Here is a 23,222-nt window from a genome sequence, read left to right on the forward strand (position 1 = left end):
CAGCGCTTTGGAAACTGTTCACAGTGGAGGAGACACTTTGGCCCAGCCGCCCTCCATCACTCCGCTGTCAGTGTGTCAGGGTTTGTTCATGTGTGTGTGTGTGTGTGTGTGTGTGTGTGTGTGTGTGAGTGCGTCCAGGTGTGTTTCACACCAGTCAAAGGTCAGCACAACAAGGCGCCTTCCTTTCACATCCTCCCGGTGGCGATGCTCACTTCCGCGTGTCATCGCGTTTCTAGGATCGCACAAAACAAATCGGACTCACTGTGAATCACCTGGTGGGGGACTTTGGGGTCTTTCACAGCCTGAGAATTGTTTGCCAAAGCTAATAATGTGCAAAGGTTTGACGTGATTAACGCACGTCACTGGCTGCTCAGTCTCAGTGTGGCCTTCAATTGAGCATCAACATTTCACTTGAATTTCAATTGAATTAAAGACACACATATTTTAGAGGTGTTACGTAATCGATAGATTGGGATAGGTCTGAATATAAAATGGGGTTATTTGCGTGTCTTTTATCATTTATGTCAAAGAAAAATTCAGAGAACTTTTAAACAGTTACAAAGTTGATGCTTTGAGATCCATTATTCAAAACCAAAAATAAAACGAACAAGGTTAGTTACAGTATTCAGCTGTGTAACTTTACTTTAATTATTGCAGAGTTGTTAATGTCTGTAAGTTGTTGTCATGAATTAATCGGTGTGCTGTTTTTCTGCTCATATTTAGGCCCGCATGAAGATCTCTCTGCAACGTTACATATGTGCACACACACACACACACACACACACACACAACCTTTCTACATATCAGCCTATACGCGTGTGCGTGTAGTCAAACTGCCTGTTTAAAGAACATATGGTGAGTCAGTGTGTAGGAGTTGAGCGCCAGTGGGAGGAGGGAGCGCTGATGGGTGGTGAGGAGGAGGAGGAGGAGGAGGAGGAAAGAGGATTCAGGTTGTGCACCAATAGGTGGCACTCTACCCTTTCGTGATTGGCTCTGGTGACCAAAGACATGCACATGTGTTTGCATCCAAATGGCACGGGAACTTTGATGATGCAACTACCTTTTATTCGGGACTGTGGTTATTCCTGCTGGCTGCTCTTAGTTTAGAAGAATAGAAGCAAAGCAGAGTATGATGAGAGTGTGGCTGGAGGGGGGGGGGGGGCACTCTATGTTATTATCTGATGAAGTTAGTAGCTCACTTTACTTTAGGGCTCAATGCATGAATTGATGTGTGGAATAAAGTGGATTAAGTGAAAATAACCCCATAACAAACAAACATTGGTTGACTTGTTTTATCATTTGGAATATGTACTTCATGCATGTATGTTTGTATCTTGATAAATGATGGTTTCTGTGTGTGTGGGCTTACAGTGTCATGAAATGTAATGAACTTAACTTAGTGTAATGCATTCAGAGAAGAAGACATTGTGACTCATTTACATCAATGTGATTAAAAACAGGTTTCTCATGTCATGTTGCATCATTTCTGGGATTCTCTTTGAGCTAAAGGACTCACATTTCGTACAGTGACATTCACATATGAAGTTCACATAATTCATTTTCATTTTTAATATTTATAAACATAATCTGGCTTTATTGAACATAGTATTATACAATCATGGGGGAAAAGTAAGTGTGTGTGTGTGTGGGGGGGGGGGTGTCCATCTATTCACAGGGGACAAACGAACCGAATGCAAAAACAAGCCTCCCTGATGACAACTAATGGAGAGGAATGTGTACAAGGAGAAAACGTGGGAAACGAAGAAAAGTTTGGAGTCTTGTCCTTCAAACCAGAACAAATGTGAATGCGGTGCATGTGATCTTCAAGCGGGGGTCGTACAGTGAGATACAGGCGCCTACATCGAAACGTAATCATATTCACAAAATATACAGGTACAAATAATAATGTAGAGCATTCATCGTCTTCTGAATTGTGTGCACAATTTGTAGGCATTCCTATGTAATTTAAAAAAAGAAGAAAAAAAAGGAAGAGATTAACTGACTAAATGAAACAATCAATAAAGCCTGTGAAACGGGACGAGGACGGTCCATGGCCTCTGTCGCCATAGCAATACAATTCTATATCCTATGGAGCTCAAAACCTTCTACATTCAGCGATCCTAACAAGCACACAACAGGGGGCAGAGGTCATGCAAGTGCGGTTCTGGCGGCGGCGCCACGTGGGCGAGCAGCTAGGCTGGGGTCAGGAGGTCAGATCCGTGTGTGTCGCTTGCAAAAGAGGAGCTCACTCTGTCATGGGAGCACACGTCCATGCACATCCATACGGTCTTATAACTACTACTGTTTCCTTCGTCCTCAGTGGTGCAAATGAAAATGAAAACATGCAACAACTGTCCTTAGAATGAAGAAATCCTTTGATCGCCATGGTGTTGTCAAACGTTTTGCCTTTTTACGTTTTTGCGGTATTTCATGGATATTGGATAAAAGCAATGATTAAAAACCATTGCCCATTGGAGTGATTGTCCAATAACTTGATGATTGACCCGTTTCATGAAAGGCTTCAGAATACGGTATCGAGCAATGGATCCAAACCCGAATCAATGTTGCATTTTTCTGCCGTTCAATCTAAATATTTTATGTGCATGAGGAATGGTTCAATAATGCATTATTTATTAATCAGTATTGTTGAAGTGAGCTCTACCATTCCATTCAAAAAGGGCTCTCAGGAAATACACATGAATAAGAGCGAATGACGAGTTCCTTTCCAAACTACAAACAAGATGTAACATCGACTTTTGGTGAAAACATATGTCCCTCAGCATGAACAACATTTATTTTGAAAACATGCAAATTTTTCCTCCTAATTTTAACATTATGTGCGAGTTTGATTTTTCTTTAGGATCCGACCCCCAGTAAACAACCACATGTATTGTTTGCCGTTTGATTCCATTTCAAAGGGTGCCGTGTTAATAAGGGACACCTTTAATGAGAACGTCCTCACCGGATGATGGATGTCGCGAGGAAGCAGTCACCAATAAGTTTATATTTAGACACCGCATGGTTTATGTATGTCACACAATCTGTACTTAATTAGAAGCTCTGCACAGAAATATGCAAATCCACACGAGTGGACTATTTCTGAAAATGTGTTGGTATTAGGTGTCTATTTTTTTTTCAAAAGAAGCCAATGCCGTTGTCTCAAAAGATAATTGGCAACCAGTGTAGGAATCCTTTAACTCTAATTAAAACAGCTCCAATAAGTATTGACAACACAAAAGAAACATGATTACAGTTATTGCGTAAAAATGACCTAATCTTCTCTGGGGAAGGATGACAAAGGCTGCTTCATGAATTGGTGCTTCGGTGGCTTTTGGGCGTCTTTTATGTCATTCAGTTGCTGTAAAAATGACTCTCTTACATGAAATGAAAAAGTTTTGCGTGTATTCCTCACTTGTTCCGTGGTACCGTGTCTTTCTAATTCTAGATCGATCACAGATTTGAGCTTTGTATTTTCATGATGCTCGTCTGTCACTGCGTTTCTATTTAATGGAAACCAAGGAGCTATTTTCAGTTTGATTTTATACATGCACATTTCTCCATCAACACATGCACGTGACAGTTAATAACCAGACCCATGTGTCCATGAAAACCCCCTTTGAAGATTTCCTCTGACGCCACCTGTCCTCCACCAGTGGAGGGAAATTAAGCCAATGTATTCAAAATGAGTGGTTGTAGGGAAAGAAAAAAAAGAGTAAAAAAGAAGAGCTGGGGGGGTTCATTGCATTCAGCGGGTTGGGTCATTCCCATCAATGTGTTCTAAGCATCATAGAAAGACGCGTATTTTTAAAAACAACATGCAAAATCACTACGTGTGGAACTGCATGCGTGTTGCGGGCTTACAGCTATACAAACAAAAATAAGTAGTGCCTCTGGTTCTGCAGCCCAGCTTGCTTAGCCACTGCATCTTGCCCCATCCAAAAAAATGGGGGAGGGGAATAAATAAAAGAACTGAGGGACACACAGAGAGATGCTGCACTACCTGTTTGAGATGATTCCAGAGCCCGGTGCCCACAGGCTCTGAAGCTCCCAGGTTAAAGTTGGTACATCTGCTCTTAAAACACTCGCTTTCCAAGGGAGTTCTTAAAAAGAAATACAATGCACCCAGGCGGCTTAAAACAGTGTCTGTCACCTATCGGTTGTGTGTCTGTATATGTGTACGGAGTGTGTCCAGGAAGACGAGCCATCGGCTTACACGGGATCCCTGTGAGACAGAAAGGAGAGGAAAAAAGAGGCGGGATTAGTGGAAAGAATTGCTCCTGCAGAGCGTGTGTCTGTCAATAAAAACCGAATCAAGACCAGAGGAGAAACAGTGGCATCGTGGTGGGTTTCTCTCTTTGACTTTGACGTTTGATCATACTTAATCATACAGAAAAATGCATACACCTCCTCAAGACACCTACTCGCTCTCGCACGAGTCCACATCTGCCCTGCGCGGCGCACGCGGCTCTGATGTAACCACCTGCTCCAGATCAGTTTCACCCAGAAGCTTGGCATCGGTTCGAAGGCTGATTTTTTAAATTTGAATTCATTCCGTCCCCTCGCTGCCAATGTTGTTCACAAAGACCTTGTGAAGCTCGCCTAGAAACCCCTGCCAGTTAGTTCACACCTCCACATCCTACGCCCGATGCGCTGAGGCAGGAGAGACTTTTTGACAGCGCCGAGAAAACACTTTCAGCCGAAGAACTTTTCTTCAGCACCAGGCACCAGGATGGAAGAACCACTAAGGCCAAACGTGGGACTAAAACGCTGATAAATAAACATTCGTTTGCAAATGAAAACATTTTTGAAACACTTTGCCTGTGAGAAAATGTGTCGTTTGCGAGTGGAGTCGTGAGTAACTGATGGCGTAGCCCGGCTCAATAGTGTACGTATGGTGTATGATTTATGTTATATATTCTTAGTCTGCTTTGTTAAGGGTTGTGAATGGAAGCTGCCGTCTGCACGTTGCTGGAAATAACGTTGGCTCCAAGGATTCCACCTTTACTAGATAACTATATTGTTGATTATATTATTTGAACACTAGGTACTTTTAACCAGGACCAAGCTTTATTAGTAAGTGAAATCTCATAATTATATTTGCTATCAATTAAAAAAAGAGCGATCAGTACACCGGCGTACACCGGCAAGTCATCGGATCTGTGACACACGCGCACTGCTGAACTTTTAACCTTTTTTCGTGATGGGCCCATGTCTCCCCAGACGACGCCGCCCTGCCCTGCGGCTTGGCTTACGATGGCCACTACGCATCGGTGCGCTGGGTAAAGTAGACGCACGGACACATTTGCAGAGTCCTACGGAGACGCGATACCTGGATGAAGGATGCCGCGCGGATGAGATGGAAGGGCACCATCTCTGCTCATGCTGCTTTATCAAAAGAGGAAGCACGGAACAGGCACTTCCCCGCGGGATGGAGAGAGAAAGGGGGGGGGGGAGCAGAGAGAGAGAGAGAGAGAGAGAGAGAGAGAGAGAGAGGGAGGGAGGGTGTTTGAAAAAAAGGGTGACGCAGAGATAGTGAGGAATAGAAGAAGCATTGGAGTGGAAGTGATGGTAGAAATTATCAATGTTTACACACACACACACACACACACACAGGTCCATGTAAGCACAGGAAACTGTGAGAAATTGTGCAAACAGTCAAACTAAGTGACAGGGGTGGATGAAGCAATTTCCTCGCGAAACATGATAGATCGGCACAGGCCGCTTTTATTGGTCTCCCTCACTCCTCGTCTGAGTGGCCGACAGTTGAATGATCATCGCAACACATTTACGGCTACTGACTTGCAGTCGAAGAAAAAAAAAAGAAAAAAAAGGGAGCCGAGTCGAAAAAACAGCGTTTAGTATTTTTTTTTTTTGATTTACGACCAAAAATGGGGAAGTGGTTTTTTTCACGCCCGCTGTGCCCACTCGGAGAAACCAGTCAGCCAGCCAGTCTGCAGCCAGCCAGCCGACCAGCTGTGGCCCTTGATGGAAGGAAGTGTTTTCATCAAATTGGTTTCCTTCATGTCTTGCCCTGAATGCTGCTATTCATTCAAATAGCCTCCAGTCGGTAGGCACATTTACACACTCGTCCCCGTGGATCCTCACAAAAGCGCGCGCGCACACGCACGCACACACACACACAAGCAAGCACACGTACACCTGCGCGCACACTTACAGAGAGTCTTGTCTTCTGCTACAGCTCATCTTTGCGGGAGGGGCCGTAAGCGGGGGTCAAACGACGCCGTATATATTTATCTACCTGGGGAGAAAAAGGGACGGCCCGCTTGCATTTAATTGATGTGATGCGCGGATCTGACTGAGAACCGAGGGTTTGCTCGTGTGGGTGGTACCGGATAGAAATAGCTACGAAATGTAAAGTGTTAATCATGGAAGCGCGAAGCATCGTACGGCGGGCCGTGATTCAGGGAGGAAAGCTTTTCATTTTCACAGCGGCAGTCACCGGTCTTGTGGTTATTTCCATGTTGAAGATCTTCATTTTCATGGTGCGAACGGTGTAACCAAAATGCAAGTTATTTACACTTTGTTCGGGGTCTGCTTTCCTCGTTTGAAGGCCCCATCAGTTAAGAGAAACCGTCGAGACGGCGCCACAGAGAGGGTCAGTCACGCAGAACCACCCCAACGCCGTCACGTCATTTGACTCGTACCGGTTCAAGGCTCAGAGCCTTTTTTTTATTTAGAAGAGAGAGCAAGGCAAGGAAGGAAAGGAGCTAAAAACACGCGTCTGTCTGCAGCGTTTGGGCTTGGCACAAATCCCAGTGGCGAACAAACACACCGATGCAAAAAAGCCGTCTCCTTCTACCCGGCTCCACCATCAGCGCTCATGTGCGAGCAGCATACGTATCTCGTTGTCATCAAAAGACCAACGAGGGCTTTCACCTGTTTGACGGACACATTGTTTGGCAACATACGTGTGTCTCAGTTTTATCACCTGAAACCAAAAGACACCACATGAGCATTTACAGTTTGCCATGGCGACGACGGGAGCTGCGCTACCAGGTATCACACACGTGATGTTTCAAAAGGGTTTGGCAGCAGGAGGAAAGCGGCCACTACGGTCTGAAAGCTCTTTGTAATCACTTTCTAAAACGTCCAATAGGGGTATGCCAGAATAATAGTGTAATCTATGGCAAGCAACTGGCCCCTTGAGGCCAAATAGGCTTTTCTTGCAATCCTTAAGACTATAGTTCCCTGTGTGAGGAGAGCAGACACCTACACCTATTGGCACTGCACAGTCAGCATTGACCCACAAACGGCCTGCTGCTGCGGCCCGCTGGTCTCGTGTTGCAGTTGTCAACTAAAACCCATGTGTACATCGAGCCTTTGACCGCCCGTTCCACTCCGCTGAGAGCCGAAAGCGTGAAATAAGACATACATGAAAAACACAACTCTGTGCACTGAACCATTTGGTGTTTGTTTAAATATGGCTTGTTGTGCTCCCAAACGTAATAGAATCAATTTGCAATCTAATATACAGTGTGTCATGTGGCTGTTTTAGACCAACTGTACGAAGTGCAACATCATATACACACTGATAACTTACTGCACGCCTCCCTCTCTGTGGTCACGTCTCTTTTTTTCACACAATCCATATTTTTTACGGTTGGTTTCAATTCATTATGAAATAACCGACAGGTTTAAGTAAGGTATTAAAGATTCTCACATGTAATATAGTGATAATGGTATCAAACCGACATTATTAATAGACACTCATGTACAGAACTTGTGCGCATGTTGTATGAGGCATGAAATCTCCTCTACGCACCTGGACATCTCCATGGTGTCCTTGGTGAGATAGACGATCCAGTAAACCAGGTTGAAGGCGCCAAACGAGAGCGGGAAAAGGATGCGGGAGTATTTGTCGATGATGCTGGTGCCCGTCAGGACGTTGTTGTCCGGCACGGCCGAACCCTGCTGCAGGAAGGCTTGCGCGTTGACAGGTGGGTTGGGAAACGTTTTGGCAGGGCGGTCGAACAGCGAGGCGGAGTTCATCCTCTTCTTCAGCACGCTGCTGGCCTCCTGCTCGGAGAGACGCCAAAGGACAAATGCGCTCAGTTGGAATCGGGGGAAACGGACAATGAAGAGAATTGTGCATGATAATGATATGAGGGGCATTATTGATCAAACAAGGGCTGTGCGCTTTCCACATTCATCAAGTCATCATGTGGAAGGTTCTAAAATATTGATACTATGGATGAGAGTGTGTTTAAAACGATGGAATGGAATTTATATCAACACATTAAAGACATTAAAAAAGAAAAAATGATCCCGACGTCAGCGCCATGTCTGCACATCTTTCAGGTGATTATTGCATGTGGGAAATGTGTATGTTTGCAAAAACTGTTTCGGAAACCAATGAGTTCCACGAGCAATTAAGCTCAACAAAGGAAATCGATGCTCTCCTGTTTTCCATTTGATTTGATTTCCATCAACCCGCTCCATGAAGATAGATACAGTTATGGGAAGCAAACATAACTGTATCTATCTTCTGTATCTAAACATAACTGTTTGCTGTTTTGTATATATATATATATATATATATATATATATATATATATATATATATAGAGACACAGTGGTATGGCTCATCAGCTTTCAGTAAACCAGTGTGATCTCAGCACACGGGACCCTGCTCCAGCAGTTGTAAATCAGCTCCAGGACGTGTGCGGATCGAACGGGAGGATGCATCTTGGAAATGGGTCAAGGACCTTTGTGCTGACTGTAGCGGCTGGGAGAGACACACTGAAAGGGAGGGAACCATTTTTTATTTCTAAAAGGAAAAAAATTGAAATTCTATAAACTACTACGTCAAGGTGAGATAGAAACATCGATTCTTGATGAATCACGTAAGACGGGACCGTTAAAGTTATAGTGCAGATGTGCATAGTGTGACATATAAAAAAAACAACAACAATCTTATAATGATTGGAAGGTGTAATGTTAAGATATATTTTGACTCCACGTGGGAGTACAGCCCCGGGCCAATAAGCAGGATGTGCAGCCCGTTCTCATCCCCGGGTCAAATTGTGCACATTTGTCCCGGCGCTCGGTGTACCGAGGCTCACGGGCCTCACGGGCCTCGCGGGCCTCTCACGGGTCAGCGCGCACGGGGAGAATGGACCGCCGCAGGAGGAAGCGTCCCTCGGGCTGCGGCTTGGGACGAGGTGTGAATGTTTTTGTCTGCTCCTTGGGAACTTTGTGAAACAATCAAAAAACACGTTTTAATTCTGCCGACTTTCTCTCTTTCTCTCTCTCTCTCTAGTTGAGCCGTAGAGGAACAATTCTCTGTGTATTTTTTTGTCAAAATGGAAGCCGTCCCTAAAGACACGTAGGATTCCGGTGAATAATTCCCTTTGATAATCATGAAGTCTTACGGGACCGATATCTGGAGCACCCATATCTTCCACATGCACACCAGAGACTAGCCTCATAAAAGAGTCCATTATTGCCAGTTCAGTACAACGTGTGGCTCCGTTAACCAAGCACAGGGTTGTGTTTGTCAAATAAAACATTAAAGTTAAAAGAATAATGAATAAACTGAAGTTCATATAGGGCACTGACTCGTCCCCTTTAGACGGTGGAGCTCATTCTGGTCACAGTGCATGGTCTTTATTTTCTCCAGACTATAGTTTTAGAGCAAAAATGTAACTTGTGAGATTTAGGCTGGATTTGTGAGGCTACAGGATTACACGCTCCTCTACAGGTTGAGAAACTCTCAATCTATTCCAATCCTCTGGCTGGGGGGGGGGAATCTTCCAAAAACCCGTCTTGGCTAATCTCAACATTTAACTACAGAACTCAAAGTTATTGATATCCCAAAACTTACAATATTAGCAAATGCCTTGATTTAACCAAAAAATAAATTTAGAATTTTAAAATGATTTTATATTTAATTATTAAATTATTAGTATTACTTTGTCATCTTCACAACGTCAGTCTTGATCTATGATTAGAGGATGATGTAATGGTGTATAGCTCGACTAAATATTATACCAAGAAATAATCTCAAATAACCATCCTCTCTCAGTTCATGGTACCCATAAAACAGAATTATTTTTTTATTATTTATTAATATATGATTTACTGAGGGTTGACTACAAAAGGACAAAGAGAAGGAAGTTAAGGAAACGCTACGATCTCCAAGCTTCATTAGCTCGAGAAGGTTTCTTTAAGGGATGAAGTACGTGTGTTCATCAGCACTTCACTGTTGACACCAGCAAGACTTTGAATGCATTGGGGCCATTTGAAAAGAAGGGATGGAAAACAATGCATCGGGATTCGTAGAACCCCAGTAACTGGGACACTGAGACACTGGGGAGGGGCTGCGGGAGGGGGCTTACTCATCACTCAATTACAACGTTTGCCCCTATACTGAACGGGTGAGTAATGTATACCTCCTGCTGCTGAATGACTGCCCACTTGCACATTTACCTTCTCAGGAATTTAGTATGAATGTCCGTTATTTTTTTAGTGAGGGAACTAGGGGAGGAACTACTACAACTCAGTTACTATTATTATTATCAGCAACTGTTATGCTTCCATGTAGCTGTTTTATTTACAATAACAACAAGGCTTCTTCCTGGTCCAATCCCAGAGGGAACATCTCCTCTTCCCTTTGCAGAACCACTTTCACACAGCAAGGATGGGCATTGACTGATGGATGTACGGATGCTTGTCCGGGTGTGGGTATCGGTTTGCGTGAGTGGGAGCTACACGTAAGTGAGTTTTATTATTGTGTGTGGAGGAGAGTTTGTGAAATAAGGTTACTACGCGCTACCGACATGGTTTGGGAGATAAAGCACACGGGCTCATCTAAGTGTCTGTATATGGCCTTAAGGATGATGGAGGATGTGTATGTCAATGTATTTAAAGGAGGTAGCAAGCGGTGGCTACATATAGTAAATACATCATCTTTACGCTACTGTGGTTGTTTATTTTTTAGAAAGGATACAGAATAAAACTGTACATCAGTTGGAATTAACAATACAATGTTCTAAGACTGTTGTATGAATGATTTTTCTGTTTAATTATGCTATTCCTTATGCGTTACTGCACCAGCAGGATGAGCAATGAAAAGGGAGCGATTTTCTAATCATTAGTATTAAATACAAATTTGAGGTTACCCCCTTTCACAAGATTCTCTAAACACCACCCTGCATTCCGAACATGAAGTGTGGAAAACTAACAACTCCTGTTCCTCTTAGTCATACATGTTCACGTTCAAATGTGAACCCTGGTATAATATTACCCCCACTGGCTTCCAGTGGCTCGCCCGAAAGGGAAACTATAAAAACAGCACTCTAAAAGTGTGATGACATAACGCTATTTGCAGTCTCCCTTACACAAGGCCTGGAGGAAAAGTCAAATATTACAATGATGCTTTCTCTCCATTCAGAGCGAAACTAACATCTAAATCCAATATTTCACCGCTCCACTCCTTTGCCTTTGCTGAGCAAACCCTACCATCCATATATTGCATCACTAATAACCCCCGACTAACATATAAATAAAAGATTAAACTTCTAAATATACCCGGTGGAGCTTTTTATCCACGGGCGCAAGTTTTTGATGAATGTTTTTCCACCTCTTATTCACGTGAATGAGCTGAGGTCCAAAAGGGCCAACGAGTAGCGCACGGAAGCCGCACACCGCGCGGGTCGCGCCATCAACCATTAAACGGCTCTCTTTAAACGGTCCCACTGATCACAGAACAGAACACCTCCACAGGTGGCTGTGGGTGCGGCACATCTGGCGGCAAAAACCTGTATCCCGGAGCTTTGAAAGCCGACGACTCTCAGGACCAATTAATCGGGGACGCTGTGACAAATGCATGCAAGTCGAACCTGTCCCCGGTGCAATCGGGACGTGCCTATAAATAAAGCGCCCTGCTTTCTCTCCCTCGCCGCAATTCTCTCCCACCAACGTTTTTTTAAATTTATTTTCTGTTTATTTCCTGCACCACACGCTGCACCGCCTACTCCCACGAGCCACTGGAGATGCATGCCGTACCCTTTTCCCTTTGTGTTTACATTGGTGCATCAAGCTCATTTAAATGAAAGATCCATCTGGTTGCTCTGAGGTGTCCTTTCCTCTGGTGGCATCACCTGACACTCGTCACAGGTAGTACATTCCAAAGCGTGGCCGTTGGGTGGCTATTTCTGTCCCCAGTGGCGCACCATTGTGTTCCTTTCCCTTTTCTCTGTGTATTGAAGAGTATTTCCTCCTACATATTTGTTGAAAGCAGTCATTTTTTCCGTGATGCATCCCTCCCACTCTCTCCTCCTCTCGGTGTATCTCTCTCTCTCTCTCTCACACACACGCACACGCACGCACACACACTCAACACAAAAAACAACCCCGTTGGTCCCTCACATCCATCTCTCCATCTTGCGCCCGCAGAAAACCGACTGGGCAAGCTTTCTCAGCCCCCCCCCCCCCCCCCCCCGCCCCCTCCCCTCCTCCTCTACTTGCTGCCCTCCTTCATGTGAGCCTGCAGTGATCTGCTGGATATTCCCTTAATCTGCGTCCCTTACGTAATCTGCAGCGACATCGTTCACGGAGCCACTGGCTGTCTCCCCGTGTCACTCTGTGGGCATCGCCCCGGTTAGAGGACTGGCACAGAGGGGCGGATTGATGATGGATCCGCCATAGATGGATGGATGGATGGACAGGACATCATAGAGATGGGACGGTTGAATCGGCCGGAGGTCGTGGGGGGGGGGGGGGGGCATGAATTGCTGCACATTCAGAGGCCTGTGTGAGGGGTTTGCGTCCATGTGAGGGGCTGTGAGGACAAGCGTGGATAAAGTGGTCATTGTGGTGTGTGCGTGTATCCGCCCTACACAATCAGGGGAAAAGCGAACGCTCAAAAAAAAAAAAAAGGCTCAGGAGCGATGGCCAAGAGATGTAACAGGATGAGAGAGAGGGTTCAAATGAAGTGCACCACAGGCGGCTGGAGAGGAGGGATAATGTTACATGTGTTGGTGCAGTTTTTGTGGAGGAAAGAAGGATGACTGTGGATTAGATGGAGGCCGGAGTGTATGACTTGGTTGGGGACGGAGCAGAGGATTAAAAAAAGAAAGAAAAAAAAGCGTACACAGTAGAGTGTGCCTTCCCAGAAAGAACTTGAGAGCAAGTCAAGAAGTAGAAATTCTACATGACTGATATAAAAGTATAATAATCCATCTAAATCAGTCAGAATCAAGCCTCTCTTCACTGCGATGAAACGAGAGAAGAGGGCAACCCACAATGGAGGGGATGAAACAAATCAAATCCCTCAGCAAACACGCTCAACTGGTGGAATGACTGCAAAAGGTTGCACAAACGATGTGTGAAATGATGGAGGCCATCAGAGGCCAGTGACTGTAACCACCGCCTCACACAAAGACAAATGTCCAAGCGCAATTAAACGGATCATATTCTTTAACGATCACTGTCCACATCATTTCACCCGTTTGTATTATGTCCATAATTGCTTTGTTTTTCTCAATCCACTTTTAATTTGATGTGCCTTTGCCACACAGCTTTGTTGACATGCGGTGGCTAACGAAGCCAGTTTGAATCGGTAAAAAAGAGGAGAGCAATTAGATTGTTGCGTCGTATAAACGCAAAGATCTGAGAATGAATTTAGATCGAGGGAGAGGCGAACAGACGGGCAGGAGGAGAAATAGAGGCATGTTTATCAAGAGACAACAACTAAGAACCAGAAAAAAAAACAAAAGGCACGAGGAAAACCAGACGTATAGAGCGATGGTAGCGATTCATGCCAGAATCCAGAATAGAATCGAATACTCAGTACCGCAGGCTACACTGGCATTAGCTTCCCTCATTTGGGTTTGCGTCTCGCCCCAAAAGGACAGAACCCAACCGCGGAAATCACACCCGATGGCTGAGTCATAAGTCGGTCCAACCGGCAGAATATTTCATGAGCACGTTGTTGGTGGAAAGTTGTGTGTAGCGGTGGTTACACAGCGAACCGTAAATGCTTTTAGCTGGTGCAACAATTTCCAAAAATGTACACAAATATATTCACGGTTTACCTGAAGGATCTGACTAATCCATATTCAATCCAAAAAATGGGCCTGGTCAATTTGGATCAAAGAATTTTGTTGTGCAAAGCGGCAGCTGATGCTGAAATAAACCTTTTCTGCAGGTGCATCACCAACTAACTAAGAGTAAAAGCACATCATAGATAAGTATAGAAGTATTAGATAACGTTGCTAAAATTGGACTTGTAGTTTTAAAAAATGTCTCTAAAAGTTGTTCTTAAACATTACATAAACAAACTACATGTCCTTAGTCCAATACAGGAGAAAGTATCTCAAAAGGAGTACTGACATTTCAACAGCAAACTCTAAGCACTTTCAGCTAAAAGCCAAGTGACGAATTGTGTTATTTAGCAATTTAGATGTGTGATAAAAAATCCAGAAGTGCGGTGGAGCCAGCGGAGTGGTTGGCTGAAGAGAGGTAGAGGCATGTAATGAGGCCAAGTGAAGCCCTTTTCATTTCCTGGGAGTGCAGCATCAACTCTGATCATCATTTATCACAGAAACTCTGAGCAATTTGTAAGGTCTCTACACATCACCATTAATCCCACCTCTGCGTGTAATCTAGATTCATAAAACAGGAACAAAAAGTGAAATCATCTTCTTAATAAGTTCAACGAAGCATACGATTCAAACGTAGTGTTCCATTCAAGCGTTGAATCCCAATATTAAGAATGGAAACGACCCTAACGGATAAAGGACTTGATTTTGACCAACTTTCATTTGATGCACCTAACGTTAAACTCACACGTCTGGTAATATATTTATAGTCTTCATCCCCAGACAGGATGAAACACGGCCGGCCAATATCTACTGACATTAAAAAATAATAAAAATAAAAAGATCAAAACTCACTCCCTGACTAAATCTCTCTCGTGGATCGGCCGATGCGATCTGACTAAACAATTCAGCCCACTTTATCACTACTTTTATTTGCCCGTCCCACACTCCTGATAAAATCATCAGACTGTACCTCGACTAAAAACACCTGCGAATTATACTTTATATAATGTGACAAGTTGTAACTCTGCTTATTAGAGAAAATTTCACTTTCTTTATGCTTCTTGTTCTTGAGTTTGTATCCCTATGGTGAAAGTGCACTTATTGCACGTCGGATAAAAGCGTCTCACTAAATGACACTTGATGTAATGATGTGAAAATGACACCAGGGAATGGATTTTAACATCTGCATTTCAACATCAGCATACTCTGCCATCCCGTTAGTCTCCTTCCCATTCACACAGGCGTGAAGTCGAGCCACGGACCCATCAGTGGATGCACGCAAACGCAGCGAGTGTTTCTCACCGAGGAAACGTCCCCGTCGATCCCCGCGGGCGCCGCCGCCGCCGCCGGCTGCGCAGCCGCCACCGCCTCCTGCGCCGCCTTCAAGGCGGCCGCTTTCTTCAGCTCCCGGTTGGCCTGCAGGGTGGAGAAGTAGTTGACGGCCGCGAACTCGATCAGGGCGGAGAAAACGAAGGCAAAGCAGACGGCGATGAACCAGTCCATGGCCGTGGCGTAGGAAACCTTGGGGAGGGAGTGGCGGGCGCTGATGCTGAGCGTGGTCATGGTCAGGACAGTGGTGATACCTGGAGGAGACACGGGTAATGAGTGCACTGTTTTGGAGTACAGTGAGGCAGAATGCTGGCTTAGGAATACATGTTTCTGATATTTTGCTTTAATTTTCAAGTGTCAAGAACGATAAAAAATGTGTGTATGGCGCTTTTATTTTTTTAATTTCTGGCAATCAAGACGCCTGATTATGAGACACCATTGCAATCACCTCTGTTGGGACGGACACATCAACACACAAGTTGTGTACGCTATAGCCAAGTGGTTTACCTAAAATCAATAGATCATATCAGGACTGCAAGTGACAAACCATTCGCAGCATTTTTGGGGGAAAAAAGCCATTTTGGTCTTTGGAAAACAACCTTTGTGATCACTTCAGCACGGCCGAGATAATAGCAGCTGAATCCTCTGTTGTTTCAGGATAGATTAGAGCCAAAGCACCTTAACATGAACCACAATGAACCATTAACACACGGTTTGAAAAGCTATCACCACTAAGATTTCAGGATTTTCCTGAAGACCCAGTTTGTGAAATCAAATATACAAGTATGAAACGATATTGTACTGTATTAGTGCCAGTTATAGAGCTCGGCATCCACAACCCAATATCAAACAAATGGAAGGTTTGAATAACGTGGTTTATGTTTATTTCAATTTTCCCAATAGTGTATTAATCAAGAAGAATCCTTATTCAACCAACGATGTCAGGCTCAAGCAGCTTTGCCAAAAAGTCACTTCAGCTGGAGATAATCCGTCCACAAACAGAACGACCTGTGCCCCGGCACGACAAAACAAAACCCAAAAATCTGTCAACATTCTCAAAGAAATCCATTCAGTAGCCAGTAATCCAATGACCCCCCCCCCACACACAAAGCCTTGACTCATATGTGTTTACCTGCTAATAAGCAGCACCTCACAACTGAAGCGACGGGTCAGATAGAGAAAATAAATGATGAATCAAATGATAAGCAACATTGTTTTGTTTTTTTGAGTTCTTTTAAACTTCTGGCTGTTACTCAGGCCCCAAAGATCCTTGGAGCACTATTCAATAACGAAAAATCTATTAACACACGATGGATTGAAATGAACACAAAAGGAAAACTACCAAAAAACACCTACAAAAACAACTCTTAATCACTAGAAAAGAGATTCTCCTGCATCTTGGCCCGGATTCTAACCCCATTAAGTGCAAAGATGCTGACATTGAACCCCTCTTTCAATGGCCCATTAGCAAAGTACATTTCGAACTCCTTCTCATCCAGCTAAAGGAAGCAGAGAAAAGGGGCCCGGGCTTTTAGCAAACGTGCTTGTGTGTAAATGTGCAGCGGTGGGAACTTATGTGGATTTTAATGCACCTCTTAATGTCTCAAAAGCACGTTCGACACAACACTTCTCGAACAGTTCTCAAATACAACCTCCTCCAATAGCTCAGCCAACGGCGAGTGTCTCATGCTGAAGCACAAGTTGAATGACTGCAAAGGGAGGGAGGGAGGGAGGGAGGGGGGGGGGGGGTGGGCATGGGAAGAAGGCCTTTAGGGTTACGGGTGGAAAGGAGTAGGAGTAGGAGGGAGGGGGACAAAGTATAAAGACGGTATAGAAATAAAACGCTGGGGGCATTTGTGTGCCTTCACGTGAAAAAAAAATGAGAAAAAAAAGCAAGGCACAAATCAGGCCGCACTCAATGAAGTCTGTGAGACGACCTGCGCTCGAGGGACGTTCCGCTCTCAGAGGGGCTTTGGACGTACGATGAGTTGACGTTCCGTCAGGGTGGAGCACATGCAAACAGCATGTTCCGTCACACACGCACCACTGGGAGCGGGAAGGATCTTAATCAGATAATGGCTTTTTTTGATAAACCAGAGAGAGCGAGAGAGACTCGTCGTCCCTAAAGGCCTTTAAAGGAAGGCGCTTAAATTCAAGTTACAAAGTTTATCAGAATTTCAAGACAAAGTTTGGATCTGTGAATAGCCAATAAGTGGATCTTTGGTAAACAACCTCTACAAAACCAGCCAGCGTTACCCTCGGTTGGCCTAAAGATCCTTTCTAACAAATCCAGAGAACAAATTGTTTTTTTTTGCTCCTTATTTTTTCCTCGCAGAAGGAGAGAGAGGTTAAGGACTCGCAGCAGACTTTCATGCCAACACCAATGGTTGGGATCCATCCTCTGAAAAAGCGTCCGTGCTTGTTAAAGCGCCGCGTCTCGCTCGCCAAAACAAGCACAAAATGACAGACCCACGAAAAATTAAAAAAGGGGTAAAATGATTAAAAAAGGGAGTGGAATGTTGCACACTTTGTCGGTGATTGTGCGCTTACTTTGTCCCTGTCTCTTTGCCTCTCATTTCTTTCAGTCTCGTTCTCTCTTCAGTGTGTCTCTGTGCTCCGGAGGGCGAGAGCTCGGTGGCAACTGTAGCGTGATCTAACGTGACCAAGTGGAAAACCTGTGAGTGCTTCGGGAGCGGGCCGAGTAAACATCCTCTCTCTCTCTCTCTCTCTCTCTCTCTCTCTCTCTCTCTCTCTCAATGCCCGGCATGACCAATTCTTTTTTTTTAAAAAGGGATATTTATTCCCAATTAATTCAGCTCCACCACAGTGGAGCAGAGGAATGGAGATAATGAAGAAAGGTTGGAACGGTACACTGGAGGATCCATAAGAGGCACAGCATGGGGGAGGGGATTTACATTTTAGAAAACACTATACTCCTTAGAAAAAAGTGAGCAAATCATAGTATTGCAATCTCAATCCAAAAATGACAAAACAGGAAAAGAATGAGCAACAATATTCGTCTACTTCCACTGTCATTTATATCTACATTTATTTCCCCTTTCCTTTGAAAATGGACTTTAAAACTTTAACTGGAATTTGTTTGGCGTTCGAGTAATTTCAAAGAAATCTTACCAAACACCGTCCTCGCTGGAACGGATTCTTTATTAATCCAGAAAGAGACTTGGGCCAGAATGACGGTCATGATGCAAGGAATATACGTCTGAATCAGGAAGAAGCCCATTTTCCTTTGCAGGTGGAAGTGGACCGTCATGATGACGTATTCACCTAAGAGAGTAAACGCCAAAGGCAATTGTATTGCTGTCAGTGTCCAATCCCCGATTCATCAACACAACATTTGTAGTTATAGTTAACACATATAACTATGTAAAATATCTGGTAATGTATAATACAGGATACCTACCCTAGAGATTCCAAAACATGTCAGACATGTCACTAGCTGAGAATACGTTAGTTACCTGAAGGGTTTTTTATGTGAGTACAATCACATGCTGGAGGTTGCAAAGCACAAGCTCTCCTCACCTGTGTTGGACTTGAGTCTCTCGCTGGACACCGTCAGACCAATGAGGTGGTACTGCAACAGGCTGGACGATTCCTGTGGCACCTCCACTGAGGACTGGGGGCCTTTCTTCCATGTGTACACTATTTCGCTCATGGGGTAAGCATCTGCAGAGGAAGGGTGACAGCGTTCGATCAAACCGTCTGTCATCTGAAGATTTCATTTTTTTCATCACTCTGAAAGGGTTACCTGGCAAAGAGAACAATATGTTTGGTTTCTGGCTACAAAAGCAGAGGTGATTATTCCAAACATTAGAAATGAAACAGCAATAACTAACATCGATAAAGCAAGAGAATGAAATAAAACAACCAGGACTGAAAAACAAACAGTTTAATACAACGAGGGTCGTCAGGACAGTTTTATCCCGAAGGTAGTTGAGACGAGTCAAACTGACATGTTTTGACTCTACGCACTTGAGATCAGTTACTTGAGGACAAAAGACAAAAACTAACTCACAACTCCCGAACTTGAGCGGACAGGCATGGCCGTCCATGGGGAAGTTCATCAGTCGCATGGGACACTCCGCATTTATGGTTAATCTGTCAGAAGAGAGAAGAATTGAAACGAGGGTTTTATGTATTTATATATATATATATATATATATATATTTGATACAGTGTTGCCTGTAAAGCAACTTCTGAAACCTGTAATTATGGTGCGATGCAGTGCAAAGGCTGAAGAAAACATGAATAAAATAGAAATGTCAAAGAATTTAACTGAGCCTTTTGCGAGGAAATATAAAAACACAGGTTTATTGGTTTGGATCAAATAAAATAAAAAAGAGATTAAAAAAAAAGATCACTGAACTTATTCAGTGAGTATTTAAAGTAAAGTTGATCCATTTAAATAATCTAAATTTGTGCCGTCAGTAATTTGGAGGGATTATTGTTTTTTATGCTACATTGGAACGCAGCCGGAGTCATGTTTGTTTGAGTTTGCTTTCCAAGCTTGTTTTCAATATCAGATGGCACACATCTAGTTTTTTTTTTTTGGAATGGCACTCTACGTTTTTCTTTTTGATGTCCGTGCATATTCTTGGATGCTTGTTTGTTTGATTTGCCTTCCAGGCTCGCGCTCTATTCCGGTCCTGGCTTGGCTCGGAGAGAGCTCACCGTCCGGCACTCTTACCTCATGGTGTAGAGGATAGTTCCGTTCTGCATGATGCGGAACAGCTTGTTGGGGGTGGTCATGTTGTGAGAGATCGACCTCTTGCCATTCCGGAAAAAGGTGTCCGGCGTCCAGATCTTGCTGACCATCAGGTTGTTGAGCCGCAGGATCTCAATAGGGCCCTCGAATTTCAGCCTGTCGTCGATCCAGGTCTGGCGAAAGAAGACGTCCATCGTGTATTCCTGGATGGACGTTAGAATGTGGGTTAACGATTGATTTACAGCCACAGCTACTACTACTACTACTACTCCTACTACTACTACTACTAGCGGTCCCACTGCTGGTGCTACTATGTCCACTTCCCCACGGAGAGAACGGCAGATGGGTTTGTGAGACATTTTTTTTGTCGATGGACCATTGATGTAGACCTTTGATTTTCTGTGTCTGGCCCATTATTCTATTGCTGCCATTGCTAATAGAGCAAAATGTTTTTTTTATTTAAAATATTTTACTATCAAGACATTCACCTTTTGTTGTTTGGGAGTGGGAGTTTTAGATAACTCCAAGCATACAGACTCGAAATTGATGATTTTGAATGATCCGACACATTAAATTCCTTCAGCGCAACAAAAAAAAACAACCCACATAGTTTGTAACATATATGTTTGATCATATTATCTCCCATTAATAGAAATCCAGTGCATTTGTGGTTTATTTGATGATGCAATCATGGAACACTGATAGGATTTAATCTATCTGCAGCCAGTCGGTGATGACTTGGGATCAAATGGACGGCCGACATGCGTCTTTCTAGAGATGCTACTAGCCTATCACATGGCAGAGCAAGTGGGCTTTAGATCTAGTGAGAGCTAAAGCACTATACTCCAGACCGACGGCGCTCAGCCTATCTCATGACACATAAAGAAAACCTATCTCGTCCCAACATCAGGCACATCTCTCTCTCCCTCCCTCCCTCTCTCTCTCTCTCTCTCTCTCTCTCCCTCCCTGACGGGAGGATTGTCAACCAGATTAAAATCCTAAGCTGCACTAATGACGTCCTGCCCAAATGCTGGAATAATGAAGGCTGGGCGAGCCATGACGAGATGCTATATTCACAGAGATACGGGGAAAACTGTACATATTCATTCACACATTTCGGCTGACTTTGGAACTGATGCATGTGTATCAGTGAATCAGCCTGTGCATCCTCCATCAGTGTGTCAGGCTTCAGCGTGGTTTTACGTACCATCTCAACATCTGAAACTGGTCCAAAGCTGGTGACAAAGATGTCAGTTTTGACCTCTGTAACTGGACCTACAGCAGGAGGATAAGTAGTTGCTTTGATGCAGACAAAAACAACATATTTGGTGGAGACTTTTTTTGTTTTTTCTGAACACAGAGAAAAAAATAAGCTATAAATTCAATGAACACAAAACACTGGCAATCCAAAAGGAGCATGCAATTGAGTTGAGCTGATTTGCAGTTGTCAGTTGTATGTTGTCATACGTAAGAGATTAAACTGTCAAATCGAACCTTTTTACATCACAAATACTGGACAAACAAAATGCGCGCGCGCGCACACACACACACACACACACACACACAGCTACTGGAGTAAAACTTTATCTTCTGAGAAAAAACACATGATCCAATAATGTACCAGACAATATCGAATAAAGGAGAGCATGTCACGGTCATTAGCATACCTCCAAATCCAGGTCGCAGCCTGTTGTCATAGCCATCCAGTAATCTATCCAATATGCGCGTGATGTTGTCCAAATAGATGCCGGTATCGCCGTTCTGATTTCCCCAAACGCCGCTTACACTGTAACTAAAGTAGACACGCACGAATGAGACCTAATTCTAAACAGAGTATCTTACATGCACATAAACCCGCGGTGCACGGCATGCCCGCGCGTAAAAGTCGGAACAACACGCAGGAGAGAAGAGTTGCCATACTCACCAAGACAGACATAAGCAAGTTAAAAGGAAAGCCATCCCTCGCAAACACCTCACAACTAGAAATCCCGGGTCAACTTTTAAAATCAGCATCTCCCATCATTTAAAAGCATGATGAAACTGCGCGTCGGCTCCTCTTTGAGTTGCGAACCGTGCGAGGATATCGCGCCAGTCTGGCACGACTTGACTTCCCCTCCAGTGCGGTTGCGCCCGCCTCGGAATCGCTCAGTTAGACAAAACCTGAAGAGTTTTTGAGAGAGTGAAGAGGAAGGACGGGGGGCATTAACGGAGCTCTTATAAATACTCTTTACAAGACTCCCTCCGCTCCCAAAAGCAACTTAGATATTTAAAAACATGCGTCTGTTTGATGGACATGATGACGGTTATTTATTCATTAAATAAGGATGTTGAGTGGAGGCGATGGAGGGAATAAAAAAAGAGGCTGCCAGGAGAAGTGCACTGATACTATCGGATCAATGGACAGTACAACGGTGACCTTTTGAGTGCAGAATCATTTTTACATTTTACATCATTTTGCGGCTGGCTTCTTCTTTGTGTGTCTGCGCGTGTCGTGTGCGCGCGTGCTCATGGGTATGTGCGCGTGCGAGGCTTGGCTCTGGAAAGATGCCAAATTGCTACTAGAGATACAGCACGGTGACCTGTGATTCATATAGTGGTTGAGTGGAGTAGGTGGTAGATGCATTTAGTGCAACTTCAAACTCGCACTATCCATAGACGGAGAGCGAGGGGAAGCCGCACGCACGCACACACGCACGCACACACACACACACACAAAGCTATTCCCACGACGCAGACATGAGTTTATATTTCTGTTGCAAAAACAAAATTCAAGAAAATGGCATTGTTTTCACATTGACCCAGTAACGTTGATCTCTCACTCGGCAGTGTGCACAACCATCAATTGATTATGTCAAAGGTCACAATGATCATGCCTTGCAAAAGGGGGCGTGAACCTGGGAGCTTTTGGGAGGGATTCATGTGACAGGGATTCATAACATTCGGATTTATAGACTGCGAGCCTTAACTTTCCCTGACAAACATCACAAAAACAGAAATCAAACATTGTTTCCTGATGCTCCATCTCCATCAAATATCTTCACTAAAGTGTGTCCCAATTGGTCAATAGGAAAGCATAGATTTATCCTCCACAGCATTACTTTTTC

At 44.0% G+C, this 23,222-nt stretch overlaps 1 protein-coding gene across 1 annotated transcript; it reads right to left on the reverse strand.

The window, feature by feature from the left end:
- Positions 1-1,278: 1,278 nt before the first annotated feature.
- Positions 1,279-22,254, reverse strand: gabra6b (gamma-aminobutyric acid type A receptor subunit alpha6b). Its single transcript, XM_037468501.2, has 10 exons — positions 22,043-22,254; positions 21,786-21,910; positions 21,326-21,393; positions 20,101-20,321; positions 19,429-19,511; positions 18,936-19,079; positions 18,528-18,680; positions 15,369-15,649; positions 7,784-8,037; positions 1,279-4,222 (listed from the first exon to the last, which is right to left on the reverse strand). Exons 1-10 carry the CDS (start codon positions 22,129-22,131, stop codon positions 4,210-4,212), a joined length of 1,431 nt encoding a protein of 476 aa, XP_037324398.2. The 5' UTR covers positions 22,132-22,254; the 3' UTR covers positions 1,279-4,209.
- Between the last annotated feature and the right edge of the window lie 968 nt (positions 22,255-23,222).

This window comes from Pungitius pungitius, chromosome 16 (genome assembly GCF_949316345.1).
Source record: "Pungitius pungitius chromosome 16, fPunPun2.1, whole genome shotgun sequence".
Classification (NCBI taxonomy): Eukaryota; Metazoa; Chordata; class Actinopteri; order Perciformes; family Gasterosteidae; genus Pungitius; species Pungitius pungitius.

What these genes read in the sequence shown, in the direction of transcription:
- gabra6b (XM_037468501.2), bottom strand. Translation starts at nt 22,131, where the DNA reads ATGCTGATTTTAAAAGTTGACCCGGGATTTCTAGTTGTGAGGTGTTTG. An exon ending in ACTTGCTTATGTCTGTCTTG is followed by an intron (nt 21,911 to 22,042) that starts GTGAGTATGGCA and finishes TGTCTACTTTAG; the next exon opens with TTACAGTGTAAGCGGCGTTT. An exon ending in TCCGCTCAAGTTCGGGAGTT is followed by an intron (nt 19,080 to 19,428) that starts GTGAGTTAGTTT and finishes CTTCCTCTGCAG; the next exon opens with ATGCTTACCCCATGAGCGAA.